The 14,262-nt window shown below is 44.6% G+C and overlaps 1 protein-coding gene, 1 long non-coding RNA gene and 1 pseudogene across 2 annotated transcripts; all 3 read right to left on the bottom strand.

Annotated features, from left to right (window-relative positions):
* Positions 1-3,067: 3,067 nt before the first annotated feature.
* LOC112880844 lies at positions 3,068-4,794 on the bottom strand (annotated as a pseudogene).
* A 5,248-nt stretch (positions 4,795-10,042) lies between these two features.
* On the bottom strand, positions 10,043-10,720 carry LOC112880843. The gene has a single exon (XM_025945584.1). It carries the CDS (start codon positions 10,718-10,720, stop codon positions 10,043-10,045), a length of 678 nt encoding a protein of 225 aa, XP_025801369.1.
* Positions 10,721-11,877: 1,157 nt separating this feature from the next.
* Positions 11,878-13,772, bottom strand: LOC112883539. Its single transcript, XR_003226862.1, has 3 exons — positions 13,256-13,772; positions 12,531-12,593; positions 11,878-12,250 (listed from the first exon to the last, which is right to left on the bottom strand). It is a non-coding gene; the product is annotated as an uncharacterized LOC112883539 (long non-coding RNA).
* Between the last annotated feature and the right edge of the window lie 490 nt (positions 13,773-14,262).

Genomic DNA, 14,262 nt, shown 5'->3' with positions numbered 1-14,262 from the left:
CAATGTGAGTACAAAGGTACTCGCAAGACTTACGCAATTAACAACCAAGGAGTATGCAAATGAGGGCTCACAAAATAAGGCTTTAGAGTTAAGTAAATTTGCATAAGCATGAGCTCTCTATTCCAACACCTAGCTTTCTAGCAATTTAATTATCTTGCCAAACCACCTTACAATTTTAGTTGATTGAATTACTAAATAAATAAAGCATCATGAGGTGACATAAATCCAAAACCAAATACAAATGATACTTCTACGAAGAATTCATTCGATATTAAGCTTGCTCATAACCGAAAGCGCGGCAATTCGAATTGATTAATTAACCTTGCAAGGGTGTACTTCTTTACCCACACGATAGAAGGACCATGCGACTCACCCAACCGATCACATTGGGTAAGGGGGTACTCGCATCAACCTTTTTCAACAAGTCTCAACCGTTGAACATCACGCCTAACTTGCACGGAGAGTCACCTAGGTCCACCGGGGACACCCCTAAGCCTCTCTGCAAAGCCCTATGGCCACGCATCTAGGACCGTGCATCAAAGATTAAAACTTAGAAGGTATTCGGCTTATCCATACCATGATTGGATATGTGGTAGTACGATAAATTGCTCAAAACCGAGGTCATCCACGGATGGTCCTTAACCGATTCAAGCGGACTATGCCTTCGACACTCCTTTCTCTAGGCCCTACGTTCCGCCCGAACCACAAAAAACACATAACCAACTAGACCGTTCCGATTATTCCAACATCTCGAAACCGGACAAGAGCGATCAAGGTAACCAAGTTGTGTAATGAGCAAAGTGATCCTATTCCAAAAATTTTCTTACAAGTTACAGACCAACTCTAAGCATGGCTAAACATTTATTCAATTAATTAGTTACTGACTACAAGTATCAAGGACATGGATATATAAAAATAAGGAAGGTAAATGCACAAAAGTAGGATCAATGATGCAATAGATAAACATATAGCATAACCACATATACTCAAGTGAGATAACTAAGTTTAACTAATTTAAGTGGGTCAAGAATCATACTTAGCTGCTTGCCTTGGTTTTCTTCCGGCTCGACCACGAACTCAACTTTGGGCTCGGGTTTGATGGTCTCAGCGGGCTCAACGGGCTCGTTCTCCGGCATTTCGGTCACTATAATGCATGAATAAAATGCATGCATTAGCATGATCCCGGTGATATGAAAGTGATATGATATGAAATAAGGAATAAATGGCACACTTAAGCAAGACAAGCATTACGAACGCTAGCAACAAGATTTCGCTTCCTATGCTATTAAACAAAAGGACCTAAGCGAGGATTGCTCAAAACAATTCATCTAGCAATCATAAAACAAGATTTAATTTTGGCATACTGAGATCATCATAAGAAACTCATGGGAGTTGGGTTTGCAACAAAAACATTTTTGTAGAATTACTTATGCAATTCACAATTTTCAGCTACTCTAAACAAGTTAAATCTTAAAAGACATGCAAAATATTTCCACAAATTCTCAAAAAATTACCAGAGGATACATACATGAAAACAAAGATAACAGAAGTATTTTTGCCATTTTATCACTTTTTAAACAAAAGTTATAAATTAAACAACCTTGCAGGCAGAGAACAATTAAACACACTAAAACCCTATCAAACAGCATAGATTCATTAGAACAAGTTGCACCATGAGATAGCACATTTCACAAGGATTCCAATAAATTTTAGTTTGGCATTTTTAGAGCATCCTACCATTTATTGAGCAATTATCTTACTTTAATAAAGATAAAGCATAACAAAACTTACAGAACATTAACATGCAACACAACAATTTTGCCATGTAGATCTACCACATAGGAACCCAAAAAAAATAAGTTTCATAATTTTTGGAGACCTACACAAATTTTCATAAAATTTACAAGTTGACAGCTCAATTGAAACAAATAAAAACTTTGAAAAACACTAAGCCACCCATATCCGGTGCTCCCAGGCGCCGATAAGTGGGCCTAGGAGGCCAGGCAGGCCCGGACCGAGTCAAGGCCGGCCACTGGCCTTGATTCGCCATGGGGGCGCAGCCAGAGCGCGCCCACGACGCGGCCTACGCGCGAACGCGCGCGCGCGACACTGCGTCGCGGCGGCCGGCGGAGCAACGCGGCCGGGAATGCGAGCGGGGCGAGGGCCGTGCGCACAGGGAGCTTGATGTGGCAGGGATGCTCACCCATGGTACCAACGGACGGAGCGGTGCGGCGAGCGGCTCAGCGAGGAGTGGCTGCGGCGGGCGGAGGCCGGCATTGAGGAGCTCCTGTGGGGGAGGAAGATGACCGGTGAGGGTTGGAATCAACGAGGGGGTTGAGTTGGTGCCGTGCGTGCAAGGAATCGGAAGGGGGCTCACCGGCAGTGGCGGATCGTGGCGGCCGGCGGAGAGGAAGGAGGAGGAGGTGGCGACAGGCGGAAGGGAGCTAGGGTTTTGGGGGAAAACAGAGCGGCGTTTGAATGAGAGGGGAAGGAAGGCGAGCGGCCGCGGGGCGGCTTTCCATCCACGGCCACGCTAGCCCATCCAGCAGCCGATGACGTGGCGCCGTTGCGTGGGCTGGCCAACGGGCGAAGCCGGAGGCGCGGGGAAGGCGGGGGCGGAGTCTGATGGGTGGGCCTGAGGCAAGTGGAAAGAAAAGAAAACGGTGGTTAAACTTCCAAATTCAAAAACTGGTACTTTCTGGGCTCCAAAAACTATCAAAAATTTACTGGAGCAAGATCAAACTACCAAGAATACAATGGAATGATAAGAACTCAGAAATCTATTAAGGATTACTCACAGAAATTCAAGCAAAATAGCAGTTTTCAAAGCTTCCAAGAATTTTATGGCTCGGGATGAACGTCACAAAATTAAGAAAAATTATTTAAAATTCACCATTTGAAATCTAGTGTTTGAATAAAATTTTTGGTTGCACAGATACTTAGCAAAATTTAAACTTGCTTCACAACATTTACTTAAACAAAGCAAGAAATTTAATTAACTCAAGCCAATGACATGCATATGATGCTTAATTATGCTTGGATGATGCTCACGATGATGTTGTTTTAATTATTGACCATGTTTATCAACTTTGGATTGTGACAGACGGCTACAATCTGCTTCGAAATCAAATACCACTCCCTCAGAAGCTCTATCATTCACCTGTAGCTTCTTATGTTGACGAGCAATCCATTTTGTACCACATTTGTCACGACGGACTACAAACTTCATAGATTCAAGCACTCTAGCGTTTAAGACAAAGAACTTGATGAAGTTTACATCTAGCCTCTTCTCATCATAATTTATTATCTGCACCTTCTTGAGATGTCGGTCAAGGCATTCGAGTGGAGCAGAGCATTTTACATCATTCTTGAAAATCATCCAAGTATCTAACTGAAATTGAAGAGGGAGTGGAAACAAATACGATATCAATAAATCATGATCGACGATCATACAGCAGAGACTATGTAACGAATAGAATTTAACAAAGAAGAAACTCTGACCACAATGTATAACTTCTCCACGCATGGAAAGCATTTCAAGAAGCCAGTAACATAACCAAGATCGGGAGCAGTGAGTAGGCCTAAAATCTTCACAGAGCGCATCGCATCAGACGGTCCAACAAGCAAAGTTTTCTGAAATAAGAATGAACAGAAAACCATATGAGCGAGCGAGTAGCGGCTGGCAACATATAAAGACATGGGAACACCTCAGGCACAAGCGGCTGCAGCTACCTCAAAATGCATGGTTCCAAGCTGCAATATGGGGATGTGATCATCATAAGCCAATGTCCTCAGTCTGGGTGCCTGAATTATCCGGATCATCCGAACACATTGGATCAGCCTTTCTAGGAGGGGAGCGCGCATCGACAATAACAAGCTCTTCCAACCTTGCCTCCCGGCAATACCCACATTCAGATACGCCAACACTTCGAAGGGTCAGAGAGCTGATCCAGACGCGACGGGCGCCACTGATGCCATCCAGCGACAAGGTCTCCAGGACAGGGCACCTCGACAGGACGCCATGGAGAGCGCTCTCAGATATAATGAGGTCGAGGAGGCTGAGCTGCTTGAGGCTTGGGAAGCAGAGCGTGGGAGTGGTCAGCGCGGGGAGTTCCATATGCCAGGATGATAGGTAGAGCACGCGGAGGGCAGGAGAGAAACGGAAGACACACGGCGGGAGCTCACGGGTGAGATAGAACTCGAGCTCGAACTCCTGGGCGTCTTGGAGACGGGGAGACTGGAGCAATCGTTCGACGACGTGAGGCAGGCCGCGCCCCCCGGGGCACGTGAGGGAGAAGCGGCGGATGGGGGGCCTCGTGGGCGCTCAACAGCCTGCGGAGCCTGGTGGCCAGGCGTTCGTCGTCGCGAACGTCGCCGCAGCTGCCAACGAAACCGGCCTCGAGGTTGAGAGGGGCGAAGCGCCACAGGGGCCGCCACCGGCGCGAGAGGATCTGGGTGCGGGCGCCGTTCTTGGTGGGGAGGAGCGTGATGACGCAGCCAAGAACCTCGTCGGGGAGGCGGCTGATCAGGTCGTCGTCGGGGCCGCCGTCTCCTGCTCCTCCTCCGGGCGGCACTCCTTGGCCCCGCCTCCTCTGCTTGCTTCCCGTATCCTTCTCCGCCATCACGATCGCGATTCCTTGAACCCTGGTTGCAACGTGAGGAATTGGGAGAAAATCATCTCATCAAGACCTAGCAAGAAAACCCCCATTCAAGATCATCGTGGAGACGATGCGCGTACCTGGTGGCGGTCGGCCGCGTCCTAGCAGATTTCGGCCCCGTCCACGCGGCCATGCATTCTCGCCGGCATCCCGCGCAGGCCGCCGACCGCCGACCGCCGCCGCCGATCGGAGACTTCGAGGGCGGAGTCCGAGACTGAGGGGGGGGGGGGGGGGGCGGTGGGGGCGCGGGAAGCGTCAGCCTGGCGCCGCCAGTGGTAGACTAGAGCGAAGGGGAGTGCGCGACGCGGGCCGACGGCTTATAGCAGGCCTATCACAGCGCACATATTATCGAATTTGTTTACTAATTTTTTTAAGGGAATTACTGAAGGTAGAGACTTCCTGGAGGTAGAGACTTCAGGTTGGCCGGCCGTAGATTAATAACCTTTTACAGCCACGTTGTCCATTTCACACGGATCAAAGATATTATCCTCTTCGCAGAGCAGGTCTTTTCTTTCTCATGGAGTTGGAGCACCACGGGCTTTTCCATTAAAAATATATATTTAGACCTTTTCATCACTCACGTCAACGCATGCAATTAATGTTAAAATTTAAGAAAGTTATCGTTCTTGAACCGGGCATCAAACTCAAATTTCAATTTCACAGTTATATTTCTTTCAACGACACCTTCAAAATAAGATCCTACTTATATATGTTTGACTATATTTTTTAAAAAGACATAATTTGCTTATGTAAGGGGCGGGCCCCACATGTATTAGTATTCAGTTGAATACCTAAATTTTTGGCAAAAAAATTATATACATAGTATATAGCATGTATATGTAACAAAAAATAGAAAATAACACCACTAAATAGGCCTCCCAATATCATACGTTATGGGCTCAAAGTCCACTACTCCCCTCCTCAAGGCCCAGTTATGGGGGCCCATCCCCCGCCCCCTCCCCACAACCTGACCGGCCTGCTCCCTTCCCCGTGCGGCCGTCCCGAGCATGTCCTAAGCCCCTAGCCATGCCGCAGCCCCACAGGCGGCGAAGGCGAACCCTAGCGGCAGCCTGCCGCCGGCGGGCGGCGACGCCTGGGCGCAGAGCGGGCAGCAGGGGGCCAGCGTCACGCGGCCTGAGCGCATCCGCGGAAGGGCGGCTCACCGGCTCGGCACGCGCGGGAGTGCCGGAGTGCACCAGTGCGCGCGGCTACGCGGCGCAGGCAGCTAGGCGGCGTAGGCAGGGCGGTCTGTCCCTATCTGCGAGGCTGCGATTCTGAAAAAAGAAAGGTGAGCACAGAGCAATTTTGATTGGCGATTGCTTATTAAATTGTGACAATTCTAGAGCAATGCAGTGACTAGAGTGATTGCAATGTTTAGATTCAAATCATGAAGAGGAAGAATGGTAGTAGTGCTACTACTGATCTGAGGTCTTTCTTGCAAAAAAGTGCCGCAAAAAAGAAACAATCTGAGCCAGAGATTGTTACTCCATCTACCAATGAAAACAAAATGCAGTTGGTGGTATGCTAAAGACAGAGGGACAAAAGAACAAGCACTGTTCAACCTCAAGCTGTGATAGATGATCTGCGGCAGCCAGTTGAAACCCCGATAACAGAAGATGATGAATCTATGCGGACCATGCCCCCGGTTGAATCTGATTCCAGTGATAGTGATAAAGACAATAATGATTATGAGATTGAGCATGATCTGGGAATGAGGATTCCTATCTCAAGCTATCCTATCAATGCCCAAGATCCGGTTATATAGAAGGGCGCTTATTGCAATAGGTCTATGTCGACCAAAAATAAAACAGAGGGATTTCCCGCAACATAATTGTGGAGTTATGCGCTGCTTCAACCTCAAGTGGTATGATGAATTCAAGTTGATTGAGTATAGTGGGCATAGAGATGCCGCATATTGCTTTGTTTGCTATTTGTTCAAAGATAGTGGAGATGCTAGTGGAGATGCTTTTGTTGATGGAGGGTTTCGAATTGGCACATGAAAGCTAGAATCCATAAGCATGTTGGTGCTATTGATAGTTCTCACAAAGAAGCTGAAGAAAAATATAATTTGTTCATAAGGCCTAAGATATCAATTCGAGAGTCCATAGCATCAAACTCTGATTTGATCAAGGCTAGGTATCTAGCTCGATTGACATGGTGATACACGCTAGGGATCTCACTATAGAAAGGTAATGCATGTTATGTTTTTGTATCCTTCAATCAAGAAAGTTCTCTTTAGGATTGGGAATGAAAGTAAAGGGGTTGAGGCTAATGGAGCTCAAACTATGCTCACAGTATTTAAGTCATTTTAGTTTATTTTCCTCCTACATTTGATGAATGAAATATTTGGCTACAAAAATAACTTATGAATTGCTTTGCAAAAGAGGGAGCAAAACACTGTAAATGCAATAGATCTTCTTGAGTTCACAAAGGTAGAACTGGATGTTTTGAGACAAGATTCTGGATGGCAAGAATTCCTTAATAAGGTCACTTCTTTTTGTGAGAAGCACAAAGTTAGAGTTGTTGACATGAATGAGAACTATATTCCTCAGCAAAGATCAAGGCAGTTCTATAGATGTGCCATCAATTACCATCGGTTTCATGCTGATATGTTCTTGGGTATCATTGATAGACAAGTTCAACAGCTTAATAATAGATTTGATAAGGTAAACACATAGCTACTTAGATGCATGGCATCATTCAGTCCAGCCATTTCATTTGCTGCTTTTAATGCTGAGAACTTGATTAAGCTTGCTAAGTTCTATCTGTATGACTTTGAATTTGAAGAAATGAACAAGCTTCCTTTTCAACTGAACCGATATATCAATGATTTGAGGAATTATGAGAACTTCAAAAATTTGAGAAGTCTAGCAGAGTTATCTATGATGCTAGTTAAAGAAAAAAAGGTTTCTCGATATGATATTGTTTACAAACTTCTCAAATTGGTGCTACTTCTCCCTGTTGCAACTGCTGGTGTTGAGAGGATCTTTTGTATAATGAACTTTGTCAAAAACAAGCTAAGAAGCAAGATGGGGTAGAAATATTTGAATGGTTGCTTGATCACATTCATTGATGGAGAATTCTTCTTGCAATCTAAGGATCGGACATCATCACTCATTTTCAAGGCATTGAGGACCGAAAGGTTAACCTGTAGGCTGAAATTTGTAAGTTTTCTTATCATTTTGCTGTTTTATCTTCTATTTATTTCACATGTTGCAACTTGGATATGTTGATCATTCAGTACATCTATTATCTCCGCATCAAACAATTTCAAGTTATGATAAATACTATGATATTGGTACTTGATTATGTTCTATGAATCTGTACTTTATGCTGCCAAAAAAAAATTCACCCTTTGAAAATTTTGAATACCCAAACCCCAAATCCTAGGCCCGCCCCTGCTTATGTAGAATATAAAAATTCTAAATTAAATTAGTTAAAATGCTCAATTGGTTTGCCAAAATAACATATCCTTAAACATGCATGAAACATCCACCTAAAAAACACAATTATTTACCCTCTTCTCTGATCATACCATCCAATTTATCTTTGCAATATCATCACAAATATCCGATTAATTCATCAAAGGTGACTGAAGCAATCTTTTGTAATGTCATAAGCAACTTTTTCGAACGTGGTAAGCAAGTTATAACATATTGAAAAGTATTTTCTCACACTAAAATGGTGGCTATCCTTTTTAAATTCAGTACTGTGTGTTCATGCGTTGGGTCACTATTAAGAATGCTCCAGTTTAAGCTTTGCGTCATGGAGTCCATGCTTGGCGGATCTCCGAAGTGAAATCAGTTATCTTATTATTAACCATGTGATTTGCTTTCTCCATGGCTCTGTCGCTCTCCGAGTCTCTAACACCTTCGCAGACTACACGCCGATGGGCGGCAGTCTCCATTGTTTCCTAACATCTCCCTCATCCCAACTAGTGCTGACACATCGATTTATTCCCCCGGCCCATCACGGGAGAACCGGACCCGCTGACCAATTCTGCCATGCATGGTCTAGTGCAGTGAGATGCAGCGTGCATCTATCTTTATTTCGATTTGCTTAGCAGGGGGTAAAACTATTTATCTTCTTGATACCCAGCAAGATCTGTGTGTTTGTTTGTACTATTTGTTGTCTTCACTGTCTACAGACTTTTCAGAACCTCTTTTTTGAGCACATGCATGCCATCTTTTTCTATTTAGGATGACTTAGAACAGAATTCCACTATCTCTTATGTTAGAACATGCCACTAACACTAAAAAAATGTTCTGTGTCATCAACTTATCTTAAAACATTAAAGCGCTATATATACATATATACAGCATTATATGTATGGAAAAATTATCAAAAAAATGACATCTATATTTGTTTCCGGAAATTGCTAGACATAGACAGTATCTGGGAGTAATATTACATGACTCCACACTAAAAAAATAAAGGCAAAAGCGGGCAATTATAGTGGCTTCCATTTGATGGAACTGAGCAGAACAGCACAAAACAACTCAACACTTGTGACCCTCGCTTTATTCATTGCATAATGGAAAAGATTCAGAAGAGTTCAATCAAAAATAAGATGATCCATTCTGGTTTGGAAACAAATGACACTAATACCGGCAATATAATAACTCCTTATATATACCGCCAACAAAAATAATCATAACTGGCAGCCAAAAGGATTATCATAACTCAGCAGTTCTTGTGTAATGTACTCGTCCTCATACTGTCCGAAATAGGAACGATCCACAAAGTTAAGTTTAGCAACTGGAGAAGCCCATTCTTTCCGTTTTGGTAAAGCATGTTTCTGTTGAGCCTTCCATTTTTTGCTGCAAACGGAAGGTACTCGAAACTGCATCATCCTTAGCAGTCTTGCATTCATAAGAAAGAATTTGACGAAGTTGGCACCTCCAATGCATCTTTCATAGATCATTACTATTTCCTTGAGATGTCGATCAAGACACTCGATAGATGGACCACACCATTCAGCAATTGTCCAGATTCATCCTCCCATGAAAAACTTATCGGCTGAAATGAAAAGGAGGTCACAAATTACATAATCTACAGTGGAGAAAACGAGTGATCAAGCAAGAGCTGTAAATAAAGAAGAAAAAAGGGTAGGTCGTTCACCATAAAGTAAAGCTTCTCCAGGCATGGAAAACATCTGAGGAAATTATCCAACCTAAAACCATTCGCCGTGAGTGAAAAACTCTTCACGGCTTGCATGGATTTTATGGGACTGATGGCAACCAATTTCGGAGACAATTATTAAACAGAAAAGGTGAGTACTCGGGGAGATGCACATTAATAAGCTAACAACTAGCAAGATGAACTGATTTGGACAGATTACTGTTACCTGAAAAACTGTACTCTCGAGCTGTACTTTTAGCATGTTAATTACTTGACAGGCAGCCCAGAACCTCAAGTTTTGGTGCAAACTTCACATGAATGTTTTTGAGGCCTCCATCTGTCTCGAATAGCAGCAATTTTTCCATGCTTGGAGCATTCACAATGATGCGTTCTTCCATCACCGGATTCCTTTCGTTAACCGAGATGCCAAGCCTTACCAGTCTGGGAGAGCTGATGCGGACACGGTGGATGCCAATGTTATCCCCGAGAAACAAGCTGCTAAGAGCTGGGCAGGCCGAGATCAGGGCATGGAGGGCGCCGTCTGAGATTCTAAGCTGATAGAGGGTGAGCTCCCTCAGCTTCGGAAACGTCGCGCCTCGTCCTAGATCCTCCAGAAATTCACATCGGCCATAGCTGGCGACCCGGAGCTCGGAGAACCTCAGCGCCGACGATGGCAGCGCTTTCCGTCCAGGGCCATACATGAACTTGTAGCGGAAGTGAAGCTCCTCGAGCTTGTCCAGCGCCGGCGACCGGAACCAGGTGTCGGAGGTGGAGGTGTGGTAGACGTCGCCGAGGCGAAGCCGGCGAACGGGGCCGCGGTGGGTGGACAGGATGCGTGTGATGAGTCGTTCGACTCCGATCGAGGTATTCTCCCTGCCAGGGGCGCCCAAACTCGCCTGTCGTCGAGGTTGAGAGGGACGGAGGGCCAGAGGTTGCTCCATCGCCGGGAGAGGACCATGGTGTGGGCGCCGTCCTCGGCGGGGAGCGAGGAGACGATGGCGCAGAGGAGCTCGTCAGGGAGGTCGCTGATGCGGTCGACGCCCTGGTCCGGGACTGCACCCTGCGCGGCCGTGGGCGGCGGCGGCGCAGACGTGCCACTTCCTCTCTTTGCCGCAGCTAGCGGCGGCACCTGGTGGGCCGGCGCTTCGTTGCCAGCGGCGCCATGGGCGGCTGGACCGCCGAGAGATAGCTAGGGTTTGTGTGAGGCGGCGGCAGGGGTTTAGATCTCGGAGCTGCGATTGGGGTCTTGGGGACTAGGCCTCTGATTAAGAGGAGGGAGGATCGCACCAGATTAAGGGGAGGAGCGCGCAGGTTGGGATCGAGCTCTCGATCTGCAGAGCATGTTGAATGGAAATCGCCTAGAAACAATTGTCATCTACATGACGTAACTAGGGGCCAGGGATTAATAGCGAAATTCTTGTAAATAACAATCTGGGTTGTTTGGATCCCAAGATTATAATATGGATTACATCCCTAATAAATTATGAGTATCCCTTCCTCTTGCACTCTTTGTCCAAATAATCTTCAAATAATAGGACTGAGGGAGATAGTAGGGTTCTCACATAATATGTGAGGGGTTTTATTTTTATAATAATCCACACAACAATCTGAAATGTTTGGATCTCAGTGGAATATTTTAAGGTGACTTCTCTATCCCTACTAGGAGGACTACTAGAAAATGCGATAATAGTCCTGGTTGGAAAATCAGAGTTGTCCCGATTTTCTAATCGGGACTACGAATACGGGACACAGCCTTTAGCTCTGGGTGCAGTCCTCGAGACAGAAGCCGACCTTTAGTCTCGGTTTCATACGTACCGTACATGTGAGTATTTCACGTAAAAAATCGTATGACTTGTGCCTCTTCCCAAGTTTGAAATATTTTCTTAAAAGATTTTGAGTACCAGTGACATCAACAGGTACTAACACTACCAGAGACCAGGAAGAAGTTCCTGACGGCTGAAAACCGTCAGGGATACTGTTCCTGACGGTCCACCGTCAGGAACCAGCCGACAGGAGCCAATAGTATGGAAACGCTAACTAATTCCTGACGGTTGACCGTCAGGAAACCAACTAATGAAGGCAAAAAGAAAAAATAATATACACAAACAGACTTGCACCTGTATTTACAATTTTTCAGCTCCATCAAGACCAGCTTGTCTGATAACTCCATTTACATGTTACATACAGATCAGATTGACATCCATCAAGCTATTGGAATAAAATAAATAAATGAGTACTTAATATATATTCTTTTAGATCTATAGTCATCATATGAGAACTCCGCGAGTATACATTTTTGAGATCTAAAATCATCATATGATAGATTGCTTTAAACTCTACAACTCCTTATGTATGACTCCCAGCTAGTTATCTAAACTTGTGCAAGCTCAGTATATCTTTTAGTCAAGTAAACTAAAGATCAACTGAAATTCACCTTCTAGTTGCACTGAAGCAAGATGGCACTTCTGTACCTGAACAAGCGACCAAGTTAACTGAATCAGATGGCAACCCATATTGAAGTTTTCAAAACTGAAAATAAAAATAGTAATGATGGAAGTATCAGTTCACTCTACTGCACATATCTAGTTCAGTTAAAAACTTTGCTCAAGTACACTAGAGAATCCTTTAGTCTTAAATTGTCCTTTGAAAATTATTGCTCAAGTAGATTGCTAAACTCTTATAACTCCTTGTATACATGACTCCCAGCTAGTTATCTGAAGTCAAGTATACTAAAGGTCAATTGAAGTTCACCTTGAAGTTGAACGGAAGCAAGATGACACTTTCTTTTATCTCCACCCCATTGCATTTTTCTACCTGACCAAGTGACAAAATTAAATGAATCAGGTTTAGTAATGATGGAAGTATCAAGTTGGTCTGCTGCCAATATCAAGTTTAATTGTCCTTTAAAAATTCTTGAACTCAACAACAAATAAAACATGAGCCGAAATCATACAAGAGGTCAGTTTGATTCAGAAGTAATAAAGAAAAGCAGCTATATTTCTGGTGCAAAAAAGGCTTAAATTTGTACATGTTTAAAGAGAGATCACTTCTAAACTTGAACTTTCAACTGACATAGCACATAGGCCTCACAATTCAATTTATTTTATAGTTGTGCGCAGAATTATTTGTTTAACTCCAAAGCTGAACAGCAAATAAGATGCTAAACCTGAGTTCAGAACCTGAGCATATTTATTCAGCAGAAGTGAGATGCAAAACCGAGTCACATGAACAGATATTGAGTTGTTATTTCGAAGCTAGTTCAGTTGATGCAAATGAAAAGCAGTAGAGATTTCCTTCCCGCACACTGTGAGTAACTAAGTTAATTAGTAACAAGTATAAGTTTGACGAGAAACAATAATGCAAATCATCCTAATTGCTTGAAGAACACATGCTTCTACACCTATGCATATATACATATATCCGTCCTTGCACCAGAACATTTAAACAAATAGGAGGTGTGCGTGAATCATACAAACCTGAAACGTCTTGAATTGCTGCACCATTGGCCGTGCTCATAGAGGAGCGCCACCACCATGGCTGCCGTGTCGTGTCCCCATGCGAAGCCATCTGCTAGGGGAGGAGAGAGAGCAGATCTGAGAGGGGGATTTGGTGACAGAGATAATTGGGAGAGAGAGAGAGAGGGAGAGAAAAGCGGAGTGCTTGGCCGGTGAGGGGAAGGCCAAGCAGAACTTGTTATGACCGCCGCCTCCATGCCAGCTAGATCTGCAGGAGTGCCGCCTCGATCTGTTGCCAAGCCACCTCCGCCATGGTCCACAAGCTCCTTCGTCGCCATGGCGAGGTATGCCGCCACCGCGGCCGTTGCGCGTTCTCCGCCGTCGCGCCCCGCAGCCACACCGATTTGGAGCTAATGGATGCAGATGCTGCTGGGCGGTGGCCATGGAGGGGGGTGGAGGCTCAACGCCAAGCAGGTCGGCTGCGAGGAGTTGCGAATCGAGGAGAATAGGAGGAGGCGGCGGCGGCGTCCAGGAGATCTGCGAGACGGTTGGGAGGGGAAAAGAGATAGGGTTTGGGGAGAGGGTTGGGTTCTTGTCGGGCTAGGTTCCATCCTAAGGGCTAATCACAATGCCAGTTTTACAAGGTGTTTTATAGCATTAATTAATCTGCCATATCAATAATTTGGATGACATGGCATATCATTTAAGAAGTAAAAGTTTCATGGAGTTTCATGAGAATGAAACTATGTTAACCCATTTTCAAGAACTCGGAAACCGTGTGAAACCTCCATTGACAGTGTTTTGTTTCATCTTCACACAATTGAGTAAATTCTATTGGTTATTTATTTGCAGTATTTAAGTAGTATGTTGGCATATGAAATAGTAAGATGAAACTCTCTATTAAGAGAGGGTGTTTCATCCTTCTACAAAGTTGATGTGGCATTCTTGGAAACATAGACATGAAACTCCCATTGTGATTAGCCTAAGCTCCAACCATGCGAAGAGGTATATCCTCTTAGGAATCAGGA

Source organism: Panicum hallii, chromosome 2 (assembly GCF_002211085.1).
Source record: "Panicum hallii strain FIL2 chromosome 2, PHallii_v3.1, whole genome shotgun sequence".
NCBI classification, from domain to species: domain Eukaryota; kingdom Viridiplantae; phylum Streptophyta; class Magnoliopsida; order Poales; family Poaceae; genus Panicum; species Panicum hallii.
This window is presented reverse-complemented; position numbering and strand designations above follow the sequence as displayed.